Raw genomic sequence first — 14,803 nt, 5'->3', positions numbered from 1 at the left:
GATGACTCTTCTCAACCTATCTCTTAACAATAGGTAGTCATCGACAATTTCTCAACTTCCTTAGCATCTTCTTCTTCTTCTTCGACTTCATATGGGATATGCAATCTAGTATCAACATGTTTCACCTTAACATGAATCTCTACTTGTTCCAGTTCTTCGTCAAATATTTCTGCACTTCGACCAACATCATCAGTTTTCCTAAAAGCCATTTCAGCTTCATTGAAAACTACAACTCGATTGGTGATACTCTTATAGTGACTTTGCTCTAGGTACTATAACCTATAAGCTTTGAATTCTTCAGGGTATCCCATGAACATGCATTTTAGAGCTTTAGGTTCGACCTTGTCTTTCCTAATGTGAGTATAGGCTACGCAGCCAAATACTCTCAATTTGTCGAGATCTGGTGGATGTCCCAACCAAACTTCTTTAGGTGTCTTCATATCTAACGTAGTCGAAGTACATTTGTTTATCAAATATGTTGTTGTCGAAACAGCCTTAGCCCAAAACAACCTATTTAACCCAATACTAATCAACATGCATATAACTCTCTCCAAAATAGTTCGATTAAACCTTTCTGTCAAACCATTTTGTTGTGGAGTACCTGCAATAGTTCTATGCTTTGTAATACCAGAGGCAACACAAAAATTGTAGAACGCCTCATTGCAAAATTCAAGGCTATTATCGGTTCTCAACCTCTTGACCTTTTTGCTAGTTTGATTTTCGACCAGAGTCTTTCAACTTTTAAAATTCTCAAAACTTTCATCCTTAGTCTTCTGGATGAATACCCATAATTTTCTAGAATAATCATCTACTATAGAAAGAAAATACCTCGCTCGTGAATATGATGGATACCTTGCAGGCCCCCAAAGATCAGCATGGATGTAATCAAGGGATCCATGTATTCTTTGTTTGCCTTTGTTGATCTTCATTCTACAAGATTTTCAAGGTACACAAGGGATATTCTTGAATAATTGTTGTTGTAAGAATTTTGGCCCAAATTCTTAGATGATCACGAAAACCATCGGTCTTGGAAACTTTTCCTGACTTAAAGATGACGTGATTTACTTATACCAAATCGGACCATTTCTCTACTGACACATAACATTTTTTTCCTTTTCCATTGGGTTGTACTCGAAATTTTTACCTAGAGATCCCACCTCATTTGCATTAAATCTCAAACAGTGTTATGATCATTATCGTTATTATCATCGCTCAAAATCATTTATACATCATTTACTAACCAAAAATATACAAAAAGATTATGTTTGCTTGTTGCTTGTTTCACAAGGTAGGCGACTAATCAAGAAGCTCATGAGTATTAGGGTTTTGAGGCTCACAAAGGGACTCAAGCTTTCTCATATTCTCAAGTGATTTCCCTCATCAATATCCAAACCTCAAGTGTGGTTCAAATCAAGAGAAGCAACTTTCAAATTCATCTGGTACACAATTAGGGTTTGACCTAATTCCCTATAAAGTTTACTTTGATCAAGGAAAGGTATAATGGCTCAAAACATGAGTCAAGGATCTCCAATGCCTCATCACATTCCATTCATATCATTCATTTGGCTAGATAATCTTGATTCAATTGATACATGAAAGAATACAATTCATTTGGAGAAAGTCAACTATCTAAGATCAACTCTGACTTTTGGGAAATTTGGTCAACCATGGAATTTTAAAGATCAAAACCATGAATATATGGTTATTAAAGTCATTTGATCAATATTAATCAAGAAAATCAACTAAATATTCAAAAGTCAACATTAGGGCTTTGACTTTTTCATGAAGGAATTACATGTTTAATGCTCAACTTGGAAAGCTCGTAACTTCTTCAATAAGTAACCATTTTTTGTGCTCCAAAGGATGAATTGAATAGGAAGTCATGATCTACAAGTCTGTCCTTGTGAAGGAACCTCCAAAAAGTGAAAATATTTTTTATTATGGAGCCATAAAGTTGTTAACTTTTTCAAACACTTAGAAAAAATTTACAAAACAGATTTGATCCCAAAAAGTGCCCAACTTTGAGGCCATTTTCCATCAAAATCTCTTGAGAATTTGAGAAAACTCCAAACACCAAAGTTGTAGAGGATGTTTAGGGCTTTCCAAAAATTAAAAGAACTCCTCCATAGAATTTGTTAGCAAGGAGAATCAAAGAGATGAAGTTGGGCATCCTTGCCTGAATTATAGGTCTATTTCATGAAGAACCAAGTTGCAACTTGAAGCAAATCTGGAAGATCTTTGTGTTACAGACCATACAACTTACAAATCTCCCTTTAACAAGAAGTTAACGCAAGTTAGTCAAGCATTGTCCAAGTGTTTTGGTCATTACAAATGAATCACTACATTTCAAGACTAAAGGCACCATTGCCATTTTAGAAAAGAAGCTTTAATCCCCAAAACTTTGTCTTGAGCCCATACCTCGTTGCTTCTGCACCCACTTCAAATCCAACAAGAAAACATCTAATATTCATAAGTGCCTCCCTAAGTTCTGTTTAAAGCATGGCAAATAAAAATGAAACCATAACTTTCACATTTCTTCACAAAGAAGCAAAGTAACACAATTTGAATTTGGGACAGCCATTTGGTCTAATTTTTCCCCAACAAATCACAAATCCTCCCTTTAAATAGAGGTCGTTGCATCTTGAACAAACACACAAAAAATCTCAACTTCACTCCCTCACTTGAAATTACAAAATTCCATAAACTTATAGTTTTTGAGTTCCAAGTGTTTTATGTGCAAACCAATCATACAAAAACCTTCCCTATACCATATAGACAATGTAGAAACACTCACATTGCATCTGTAAAAGTTTGATCATCATCCTCCATTTTCACTTCAAGCTCTTGCACTTTGATTCGGGTAGAGACATTTAGGCTATATGCAAGTGTTCTAAGAATACAGTTAGCATCACCAAGGTCAAAGGAAGTTGTCCAGATCATCAAATCACCTCTGGAAGTTCATTAATCGGTCCTTCGATATCCATTTACAGAGATAAGTTTTAAAAACTGGAACTCTAGCATTTGTGTATCAGAGTTTCAAAAATGGAACTCTAGCATACATCTAAAAATTCTAGAAGTGAAGAAGTGAAGGGAGAATCCACTATTTATAAGCCAAATGTTGGTTCAAAAAAGGGAAAGGATCCATGGGAAAAATAATGGCCTAATTGATTAGGTCCTCATGCCAATCTATTGGATGCCCTAAATAATCAAATATAATTGTCCATTTTATTTTTGATAAGCAAGGAAATCAATTAAACGAGTACTAGGGGTACTCGAACCCGCTTACAAACGAGACACGAGCAACGCTCGGCAACAAGAAATATTCCTAGCCAACTGAAACTTAACCGAGGTAAAATAATGGATCTTTACACAGCTCGTAGAAATTACTCTAGGAATTAGAAATATTTCCACTACTAAGCCGCTTCCAAACCTTCAATTTAATGTCCCAAATTAAATCCGATAAAGAAACCTTCGCACCGTTAAAAATGATAGCATTCCTAAGGCGCCAAATGCCCACATCACTGCCAGCCACAGGAGAGAGTCGGTCCTTTTTTTCACGCCAACAGACCTACAAGAAACTCTCCAAAGATTCAAGCTATTCCAAACTAAACCACCCAAATCAACACAAAAACCACACCATAATGACACATCTTTCCAAACTAACTTGGTAAAAGAGCAGCCCAACAAGATATGATCTAAAGTTTTAGGCTCGACAGAACAAAAAACACACAGTTGATCGTTGGTCGATAATTGGATACCTCTACGAACTAAAAGATACTTTGTAGGTAGTCTATTCCACAAACACCGCCACCCAAATGCTTTTATCCTATAAGGAACATTTGATTTCCAAATAGAATTAAATACTGGTTTCGCGTCGCTAACCCATGCCGGTCCTTCATAATCTTTAATCAACAAGTTATAACCACTATTGGTTGAGTAACCCAACCCTCTGTCTGGTTGCCAAAAGACCAAGTCAGACCTCGTCCTATCCGGCAAAACCTCCAACAGAGTTGGTAACCTTCATTAAGACACTGTCACAATCAATTATGGATCAAGTTTTATTTTATCCAATTGATTGAAAATATGCTCATATCAATTGGATAGTTCAAAATATGTGTCCTAATATATCTGACAGTTCCCAATTCACTTGGCTAGGATCTAAAACATTTTTTAGTCATTTTCTTTGATAAATAGAGGATTTTAAAAAGGATTTTGGCAAGTATGTGATTTATCCATAATACTTTACCAAAATGCCCTTGTGTGTGTACAAAACACTAATCACTCAGACTCGATCACACGAGCTTTCACACTTCCTCTCTTTCATACTCTAAGGCTTCAAGATTTTTCCGAATGCGCCAATGATATACACACTTACTTGAGTCTTGATGGAAATGATGTTTGATATATCTTCAAGTTGTATGTCATCATAAAAGAATATAAATGGTGATTAATAAACCCTAACTATTCGACTTTATTCAAAGGAAGAGCTTGAACAAACTATCTTGTGTATCTTTAACCACTTAAAAAGCTTGTTTTCCTTATAGTCAAGTTGCATATTCACAGGTTGTCATCATCAAAACCATGATAGACATGACTTGCTTAGCCTTGATCACTTCTTGATTGAACCTTCAAGCACATAGTTCCACATTGAAGTATTGACATACGAACCTTGGATGTGCCTTCATGAGCAACTTCAAGAGTTTTTTAACCTTCTTTGGCACATGTGCAGGTGTTAATGATTATGAAGATATTCTTGTCAACTCCATTATAAATGGAATTAAGGGCACATGAGTTACCAAGCGCTTCCTCATCTTCTTTATTTGACCAATCCTTTTGAAGCTACAATGATTCATTATTGTCTTAAGTTGTTGCCTTTGGATTAGTCCATCCATTTATGATTTCTTTCAAAGTCTTATTGTCGATAAACTTAACAAAGAAAAATCATACGAACCTTCAAATAATTAGAGTCTATACAATCAAGAATTGGCGATCGATCCACTAATCATCCTTCTTTAGCAATGTTCATCTGGAACAGAATGTAGAGAAAACCCTAGAGCTCACCCAACCAGAATAGGGTGTTTTCTCTGATGCCAATTAAAATTTTGTTCTATCATTGACAAGATGTCAAACACAATGTTGGAACAATGTGTATGACAATTAAGATCTATAATAAAGAAAGTAAATACATAAAATAAAAAACACAAAGTAATTGTTAACTTACTTCGATGCAAATTCACTTACGTTTAGAAGCATTAGTTAAATGAAAGGAAATTCACACTTAGTAGTCAATATATACGTCATTATCATATAAACTCTCCCAGTACATTCCCTTTTTCTAATACTACCTGTGAACTATGATACAGGCTATCCCTAAATTTGAGGCCCCTCTCACTTTCACTCAAACACTCAAGTTTTTGTAAAATAACAAAAGTAAATGAAATGATAAATACAATTACAACACAAATACTCTATTCTCCTAATTTAGAAAGATAACTCACAAATAGAGTATTACAACCCAAAACACAAAGACTCAATAACAATTAAAAACAAGCTTCACGATGCAAGATTTGAATCTTTACAACAGAGAACGCCTCCTTAAATAACAACAATTATCCAACATAAAGAGTCAAGTAGGTTTTGCGTGAACACGGTTAGATTCCAAAAAGTACACAAAATATCAATAATCATAATATTGATTCTAAATCTTTTTGCACTTCATTAAATTACCATTACACTTTAAATACTAACTCATATTGAAAGAATCTAAACTTTTAAGGCAAAGTCCACTTAATTTATTTAAATAAAATAAATAATAATAATAATAATAGAATTATTATACAAATTATTAATTTGTTCAGTGGTGATTGACGTTGGATTTGATAAGAAGGATCACGACTTGATTCCCGCAACTCCGATCAGGAGGAAGTTTGAACCACTTGATGTCAAAATTGACACCCAAACCAAATTAAATAGTCCAATAAATCGAATCCTGCGGTGAAAAATAAAATTAGTATCATTGATCTTTCGGCCAGAACAATTTTCTAATAATTCTTTTCGGCCTATTCATCAAAGGAGCGGACATAAGTGTGAACTTGTGACAGGATCGGGTTCATTCCTTCAATGATTCGTGATATTCCTCTAACAAGTAGTGGCGCACATGGCCATCTTACGTTGGTTACAAAAAGTTTGCGGATTTGATAATAAATTTAAATTAAAAAAAAAGTTTTTAGAAGGAAAATGCATGACAACTTTGTTTACGATCAACAACCATTACTTACGCTGCATTGCATTGTCTCTTCAGTTGATTCTGTATTTTGATTTTGACAAGTGGAAACTGTATGTATTTATTGACTTATGGTATTAATTCACGCGGCTGTAAAAAGAATGGAATACCTTTACAAAAGCTCATGGATTGATTCCTTTTGTGTTCAACTTGCATTATGCTTTCCCTTCCTTCTTATCATCATACACAACTATATTCTTTTTTATTTCCCTATATAATCTATATTTCTCTTCCTTCTTCTATATAAGAGAGCTTGCGTTGAGATAAAGCACACCAAAATAGAACAAGAGCTCATCAGAAGAACAAAAAACAGCTTTTCATTTTCAGATTTCTAAGAATGCCTTTCAAAAAGCCACATCAGACATCAAACCCTGATTATATTAAGCCTAAAACGGTAAGTATACATTTTCTCTTGCCAATTATATTATATTTCTTGCAAAAACTATATGTTTATGATAAATATATATATGTGTGTCCAGGGCCCGCCCAACAGTGGGTACGACATAGAGGCGAAAGGACTCAACATTATCTGGGGGAGTGATCTTCGCTACTGGAGATTAACACCGTAAGTTAACCGTTTGTATGCTATTTTTTTTGTACAACATTTATTATATATGATATTTCAAGGACATTTATAAGTTAACTAACTTATATTGATATGTATTATTTTTATTATTATTATTTATTTCAGCGAAAACTATGCAGAACTGATACAAGTGTCATGGTTGGAGGTATCCGGTAAAGTACGTGTAGAACGAGGGAAAACTTATACGGTGAAATTTGAGGTGAAAGTTAACAAAAACGGTTTTGGTTGGGATAAAACACCAGTACTTGTCATGGCTAAAATTGGGAAAAAGGGGCCATATAAATATAAGGTAGTGGAATTAGTTTGTGATGATGTAACAAAAACAATTCCAGCAGATAATGATCTGCTTGATATTACTGTTAATCAAGATGAAATAGACCCGGAACTTCATTTTGGATTGTATGAAGTTTGGAGTGGAAAATGGAAAGGTGGATTGATAATCAAGAAAGCAGAAGTTGATATGATCAGTTCTTAAAACTACTCATCAATACTTGTTCATGTTTTATCTATGTCATATGAGTCTCTGAAAAGAGAACGAATACTAAAATAAAGGAGATTACTAGTACTACTACCCTGATATATGTAATAAATTAAACGAGTGAGTTTTATTGTATGTTGTAACTTTGTCCTTATTGGGCAAATATATAATGTTTGTTTCAATTTCAAATCCATTACTAGGCCTCATCCGGATCCAATTTATTGCTATTTTTGTTTTACTATATTGGTATATTATTATTAATTTAAGAGGTTTGTTAGGCTTAAACTCTATTATTAGAAAGGTTATTAGAGTTACTTATAACTAGTTGAATTATTTAGATTTTTTTTGAGTTTGGAGGTGAAGGCAGAGGAGGGGAGGATTTTGAAAAAATAAAGAATTGAGTAGAATAAAATAGAAGGATTTAGGTGGGGAGAGTTTTGCATGATTTATTTTTATTCAAAAATCAAAATCTGTTTAATTTGAGAAAATAAAAAATTGTATTGGAACTTTGGGGGATTTAGACAAATTGTTCAAATATAATTTTTGTTGTTATAGTATTTTAAAAATTAAAAATATGTTAAGGATAAGCATTATTTTATCATTCTATACAAAAAAAATCCAATAAAAGTTAAATATTTCTCTATATTTAAAAATAAATAAATAAATAATTGAAACCCTCTCTTCCTCTCCCCTCCAAACTCCCAAACAAATTCTGAGTTTGTTAGAACTCAACCAACTTCAACTAACTTTATATATGTAGTTCTTCATTATTGTGTAAAAAGCTAAGCTTTGAATCTATGAAGAATGAGAATGAAACAAAGATTCAACTCATCAAAATTATCTAACACTTCTAACATGGTATCAATCGCATTTAATCCTTCTTTCCGTTAGTCTACTCGTTTCTTCTCCTTCATTTGTTCTTGCATCTTGAAGCTCATCAATTGCAAAAATTAATTAATCATCACCACTATCCAAGAATCGAGCTTTTTCACATGATATAGCTTCGGTTGTTGGAAGCCCTTCTTCCACTCTATTATTTGGTCACGAGCTTTCTATCAAACTGCAAGATAACTACTGTCTATTATGGAATCAGCAGATGGAAGGTGTGATCCTCATGCATAAGCTTCACATCTATGTGGTGAATCCTAAAATTCCTCATATGTTCAAAATTGACGAATATGAAACTTGTATAGTGCAAGATCAAGCTTTGTTCACGTGGCTGTTATCGACAATCTCTCAAACGGAATTGCTACGCTTTCTCTCATGTTAAATGATCCTATAAGGTGTGGGATAAGGTTCACAAGCACTTCACAATGATTATGAAATCATGAGTGAGTCAATTGCGCAATAAACTCAAAAAAACCAAAAAGCTCCAACCACCTCCAATCTCACCTTTAACTAGAGCAAAAGCAATTGGAAAAATATTAACATTATTGTCTTGTGCCACTTTCATAAGTAAAGTTCTCATGTCTTTGTTGTATAACCATGTTCTATCAATTTAAATAATATGGTTGTAGAATGCAAAACATCGGATGCATGGTTGAAACACACAAAAGAGTTGGTGGAAGATTCTAGTTCTATCTATACGAGTACAATCATCTGTGTAGTTGGGTAGTGTCTCCATAGCTACCACTCTATCAGGAACATATATTTGAAGTACCACCAAATAATGTGGAATCTCATTGTATGATGTTTCCCGATTACCGTAGACATGTTCAATTGCCTTTTCCCTGCAATCCATGTTTTCTTATACAATGGAGTGTAATTGAAATAGGAAACAATTTGGGAGATTATGGAACTCACTTTAACTTACGGATCTTTTCCCACAAAAGGCTAAATGTTTCGGCATATTACTTGAGAGCTTAGTTTATGATGATCCTGTAAAAGATAGGTGATAGTACATATATGAGGTGCATCTATAGAACACATCTCCCAAGCATTATTTTCTTTATGTAATATATTGCTAGGCAAAACATACAAAGCTTATTATGACAAGTAACCATGTACCTCCGTGCATATAAGTGGTCTACATTATAATTAATCGGATTTTATATATGAAATTTTTATGGCTCGCATGCAGTTGCCTTTTGTGTGAAACTAATTTCCCAATGTTAAGTCTATTTCCAATTCAATAGTAGTGTTGTACCTAATTTTAGAGGATGGATAAGCTTCATCCAAAGGCAATTTTGTCATGTGATGAGGCATACAATATGCATATCTTATAGGAAATGATTGTTGATCGCCATCTTCAAAGTCAATTTCTTTAGAGTGATTGTCGTCTCTGAACAAAGAATGCATATGATTGCCATGTGCCTCATTTTGTTTGTCGAATTCCTAATGTCCTCCATCGGCAACATCTTTAGCAAGAAACATTGTAGTTTGTGGTTCAGCTTGTGTTGGATCCAAAATTTTTTAGAGGAGACGAAAAGTGAGGAAACTTCACTTCCAGTACATGTGTTGTGGAAGGAAGCTCGTGTGGGCAAGAACCAAGCTGTCGATCCCGATGTTCAAAGAGTTTATGCTGAATGTGTAAGTATAACACTGTGTCTTTAATTAAATCAAATGTTTTTTAATATATAATTGATTTTTTATCTCCACTAATAATTATTGAAATGTAAATGAATTACAGGAGACCATGTCGCAATCGGTATCCACCGGTGAGGACCAGGATGATAGGAGCGTACTTAGTAGAGCACTAGATGCTCCTGAGTATCCTGGTCGAGTGAGGGGTAAAGGTCATGGTTTGACTCCAACCTCTTTTTACAAGCATTTTAGGAGAAGAAATCCTACCAATGAAGAAGTGTTGCAAAAATTGCAGGAATTACAAGCACAAGTCTCTGAATTGCAAAGAGATAAAGAGATGTATATGAGAGAAAAGTGCAATACTTCATCGGTGAAAGAAACTAGTGATAAAGCTAGTATCAACTGTCAAAGAAAATTTCCCGAGGTAATTATAAATTTTTTTCCTTACAAATTGTTCTATTTTATTAATGATAATGACTCTATATTTACTATTAGTTTAGGGCATTTCATCTTGCCAACTATACTTATCGTCACCGAATTATCGCCTAGTTGGCAAGGGAAAAGTGCACAACACTTTGGGAGATTTACTTCACCATAGACCGCTCCCGGATGGACACCTGAAAGTATCAGTTGATGTTGTATTAGATCATGATGCGGTGCTACCGGTACCTGACATGGTCTCAGAGACAAGATTGTTGCGAGATGCAATAGGGTCATTTGTTGCATGGCCCTCGGAGCTTATTATCATTGGTGATGAGGTATATTGAAAACCATTATGAATCATTTAGTTTTTGAATGTCAATTATGCACCGTTACGTTAATTATTTTTTACATTTTAATTTTAGACTGCTCCTACAAAACCCGCAATTAAGGGTAAAGGGATTTTACAGGAGGAGGAGTCTGTTGCATCACTAAAAGAGGTACATTTAAAGTGTTAATATATAATCTGAATCTAAAACTGCATCATTTTATATTTTACCTAACTTATATGATTTTTAGGCATCTGCTCGGGGGTCACAACAAGTGACGCAGCAAGTTCGTAGCGTACCACCCAAGGGTCCTCCGAAGGCAGCGGCAAAAAAAAGTGGTGCTTTTGTGCCTCGATACCGGACGATGCTCGGAACACTTGTTGATATGTCCAATTTGAAGGATGGTGCTTTCCGTGAAATCAATATGGATGAAGGTATCTTTGGTATTGAATTCCTGTCAAATATTGCACTAGATGAAATGCAAGAGATTTTTACGCATGACCAACTAGGCGTCGGTAATATTCACTCATACATCCGGTAATATTCACTCATCTGATATATTATTTAATTAGTCAAACAATTTATTTACACATTTCAATGAAAATAATCTAATGTTTATTATGTTTTTATTTAAGGTTGTTGTATGACAAAGTGTTGCACGGGACTGCATTGTCAAACAGATTCCGTTTCGTGTCTTCCGCCCATTGCAGCGGAATGACAATTGCTAGGGAACCGGAATCAGTTAGACAGCGCTTAGTCAATAGATTCCTGTCCACCGGCAATACAGAAAGTCTGATTCTTTGGCCGTATAATACCCGACCAGTAGGGTTAGTTTCTCATTCTTGGTTCATCTAATCTTTGTTTCTTTTGCGTAGCAAAATTTTCATATAAACTATTGTTTTAATTTATAGAGCACACTGGTTGTTTCTTGCTATCAACCCTATAAGAGAAGTGGTATATTTTCTGAATTCGGTGGATGGTGAGTGGACCAATTATCCGGCTATGAAGTAATGATTGATACAAAGTGGGATCGTTCTAAATATTCGTGTATATTTATATATTTAATTATTTGTGAGATTGATCTAAACATATGCTTTTATATTTTTGCTAGATCAATACAAGTGTTCCGAAGTCAAAGAGACGCACAGGTATCTCGGACTAAATCAAACAACATTACTTGGATCAAAGTAGAGGTACATTAATTTTCACAATTTTGCTTATAATATTTATGCTACTTGATAAAACAAGACAACTATAAAATCCTATTTGTTTTTCTATCTAGTGTCCGATACAGCGAAACAGTTCAGATTGCAGATACTATGTTTTGAGGTTTATGAAAGAAATCATTCAAACGAATCAATTAGAAATTCCAATCACGGTATGGATTTATAACTTAAGATAATTTCTTATAATTTATTACATTTAACTAAATCATTCCTATTATGTTTTTGTTATGTAGTACTTTGATGACTTCTATGCTGCTTCTTACACGAGACTTAAGTTGGAAGAAATCAAAGAGAAATTGTGTCAATTTTATATTCGGCAACTATTCATATAGGTAATGAATACATTATTGTGTGAACAGTTTTATGAATACATTATTTTGATAATGACTTTGTGTTTGAGTTTCTTTGGTGGATGTTGGTTCATTTTGCTTAATATTAGTTGACGATGATGACGTTGTTATATGAATCATGTTTATTTTTGTTGTTGCTAAGTGGTGCTGATAGTTTGATATGAAACTGTATTGATGACACATTACATTGGTGGATTGATGACACATTGCAATATCGGTGGATTGATTTGAAACTGGTAGTTTGTTTCATGTTTGTTTTTGCTGTTGTTGTTGACCGTGTTGTTCTGTTCATACTTTGCAGGACCAGGCCGGGAAACGATCAAACTTTTGAAGTATAATATTATAGTACTCTAGGTGGTTACTAACTTTGTTCATACTGTTGCCAATATTTGAAGTATAATATTGTTGATGTTACTGATTTAGTTTGTTTGACATGAGTTAGTTACATGTGAATTGAACTATAATGATGTATATATATAATTTTGGATATTATAATGGTATTATATTAGTATATATATATATATATTGTCCTACCTATGGTCGAAAATATATCACAGGTCAAAAATATATTACAGGTTGAAAATAAATATAAATTACAGGTCGAACTCGGAGGCTTAAATTACAGGTTGCGTTTTAAAATACCTCATTTAGCAACGACAGCGCTTTTAAAAAACGCTCTTAAAGGGCCACCTACTAAAGCGCTTTATTACTAAAAGCGCAGCCTAAGATTAAAAAAAATAAAAAAATTAAAAAAACGCAACCTACGAAAGCGCTTTTGGAAAAGGGCTCTTATAGGGGGGCTACCAGAGCGCTTTCCTGAAAAAAGCGCTCTTATAAGGGGCCCTACCAGAGCGCTTTTCTAGAAAAAAACGCTCTTATAGGGGGGGGCTACCAGAGCGCTTTTCTGAAAAAAGCGCTGCTATAGGGGGGATACGAGAGCGCTTTTCTGGAGAAAGCGCTCTTATAGGGGGTGCTACGAGAGCGCTTTTGGAGTTTCAAAAGCGTTGTCGTTACCTACGGCAGCGCTGGCTTTGGCAGCGCTTTAAAACGCTCTTAAAGCCCAAAATAAGCGCTTTTAAAGCCCTTTTCCGTAGTAGTGAATATATACCATAATTTAGTATTAACTGAGATGTCTTTTGAGACAGAAAAAATATTTAAAACGAGAGCATATATTATCCTACTTATAGATATTTTTATTTTTAGATACTTCAGATTGTAGTGTACATATCATATATTTACCTTTGTTAAGAGATATAGATAAAATAGGATCATATAGCAGGCGCTCCCCTTGTTTGGTGTGGCTTTATAGATTGTTGTGCAAACTGCAAACATATATGTGCATACCTTTTTTAGATGCGCAGTCTTGTTCCAAGCATGGGGATGGTCGAGAATGTCTTCCTTAATGCTAATAAATTGTCACATCAAGGTGAGTTTCTAACTTGATAAATATATATATTTATTTATTTAATAATATTCACTCTCAATAATATTTTTCTAATTTTTATTTTAGGTGGTCCACTTGTGGGATAGATTATGAAAGATGCTATCGACATTGTATCGTGACGTATCGTTCTTTCATAGATCACCTAGGATCCAACGGTTTATTACCACTAAACTAATCATTACTTAATAATATATTTTTGATAATAATCCTTAGCAAACTAACAAACATTTTTCATGCTACAGTTTATTTAGATGTCATATCTAACTCTAGAATATTGCTTATGGGCAAGGGAAGAAGATGGTGCAACTATTTGGAATGCAACAACACGAATTACCATGTTTACTATTATGAAAATGCACCATAGTGATCGTGTTAAACTACAATTTAGAATGTATAAGAACATCTCAGATCCCCTGAGGTGCTTTAAAAAATACCACAATAGTTAAGAGTTAGACCAATGGCACTTCACAAATTGGAAAGACTTCGCCAAAGGAGAGTATTGTCAATGGAGGCATAGTCACAACTTTATCCAGACCAATTATGCCATGAACATTACCTAATGTAAATCAATTCCTCAATACATAGAATGGTATATATCACTTAATTTATGTTCAAACCTAGATACTTAGTTGACCCACGTGAACGGGCATCATCATCAAACATCCAACACAAGCAACAATAAACTTTCACTTAATTTCCAACACAACAAAGGTACCAAACCATAGAACAATCATTCGTAAACACCCCAAACCAAAAGCAATCATGTCATACATTCAATCACAAAACCAAGAGAATACGCCATACTACCAACAACCACGAGATTTTGATCAATTTTTCCACTAACAAACATCAGCCACCAACCCATCATACACAAAATAACGCATAGAAGAAACACCTCAAACCAACATAAACTTCCAAACACTACAATCTCAATTTCTTTTTTATCCCGATCAAACATTTTCACAAATTTCACCACTCGACGAAGAGTACCACCGCCCAACCATTAACACATCAACTCAAACAACGCCGTCAGACTTTGAATACATGAGAAGCGAACTAAATTACAACAGCACCTTCATTGACCAACAACGCATTCACAAATACTAAGAATGGCATATGGTTGATCCAAACGTGGAGACTTCTTCTCGATGAGGCCTTAATTAT

The 14,803-nt window shown here is 34.3% G+C and overlaps 1 protein-coding gene across 1 annotated transcript; it reads left to right on the top strand.

Moving 5' to 3' along the window:
- Window positions 1–6,517: 6,517 nt before the first annotated feature.
- Window positions 6,518–7,540, top strand: LOC131637552 (protein PHLOEM PROTEIN 2-LIKE A9-like). The gene is made up of 3 exons (XM_058908153.1): window positions 6,518–6,677; window positions 6,763–6,848; window positions 6,975–7,540. Exons 1-3 carry the CDS (start codon window positions 6,621–6,623, stop codon window positions 7,342–7,344), a joined length of 513 nt encoding a protein of 170 aa, XP_058764136.1. The 5' UTR covers window positions 6,518–6,620; the 3' UTR covers window positions 7,345–7,540.
- Window positions 7,541–14,803: the final 7,263 nt, after the last annotated feature.

This window comes from Vicia villosa, unplaced genomic scaffold, assembly GCF_029867415.1.
Source record: "Vicia villosa cultivar HV-30 ecotype Madison, WI unplaced genomic scaffold, Vvil1.0 ctg.002028F_1_1, whole genome shotgun sequence".
NCBI lineage: Eukaryota > Viridiplantae > Streptophyta > Magnoliopsida > Fabales > Fabaceae > Vicia > Vicia villosa.
Note: the sequence above shows the minus strand (reverse complement) of the source record. Positions and strands in the feature narration are given on the sequence as shown.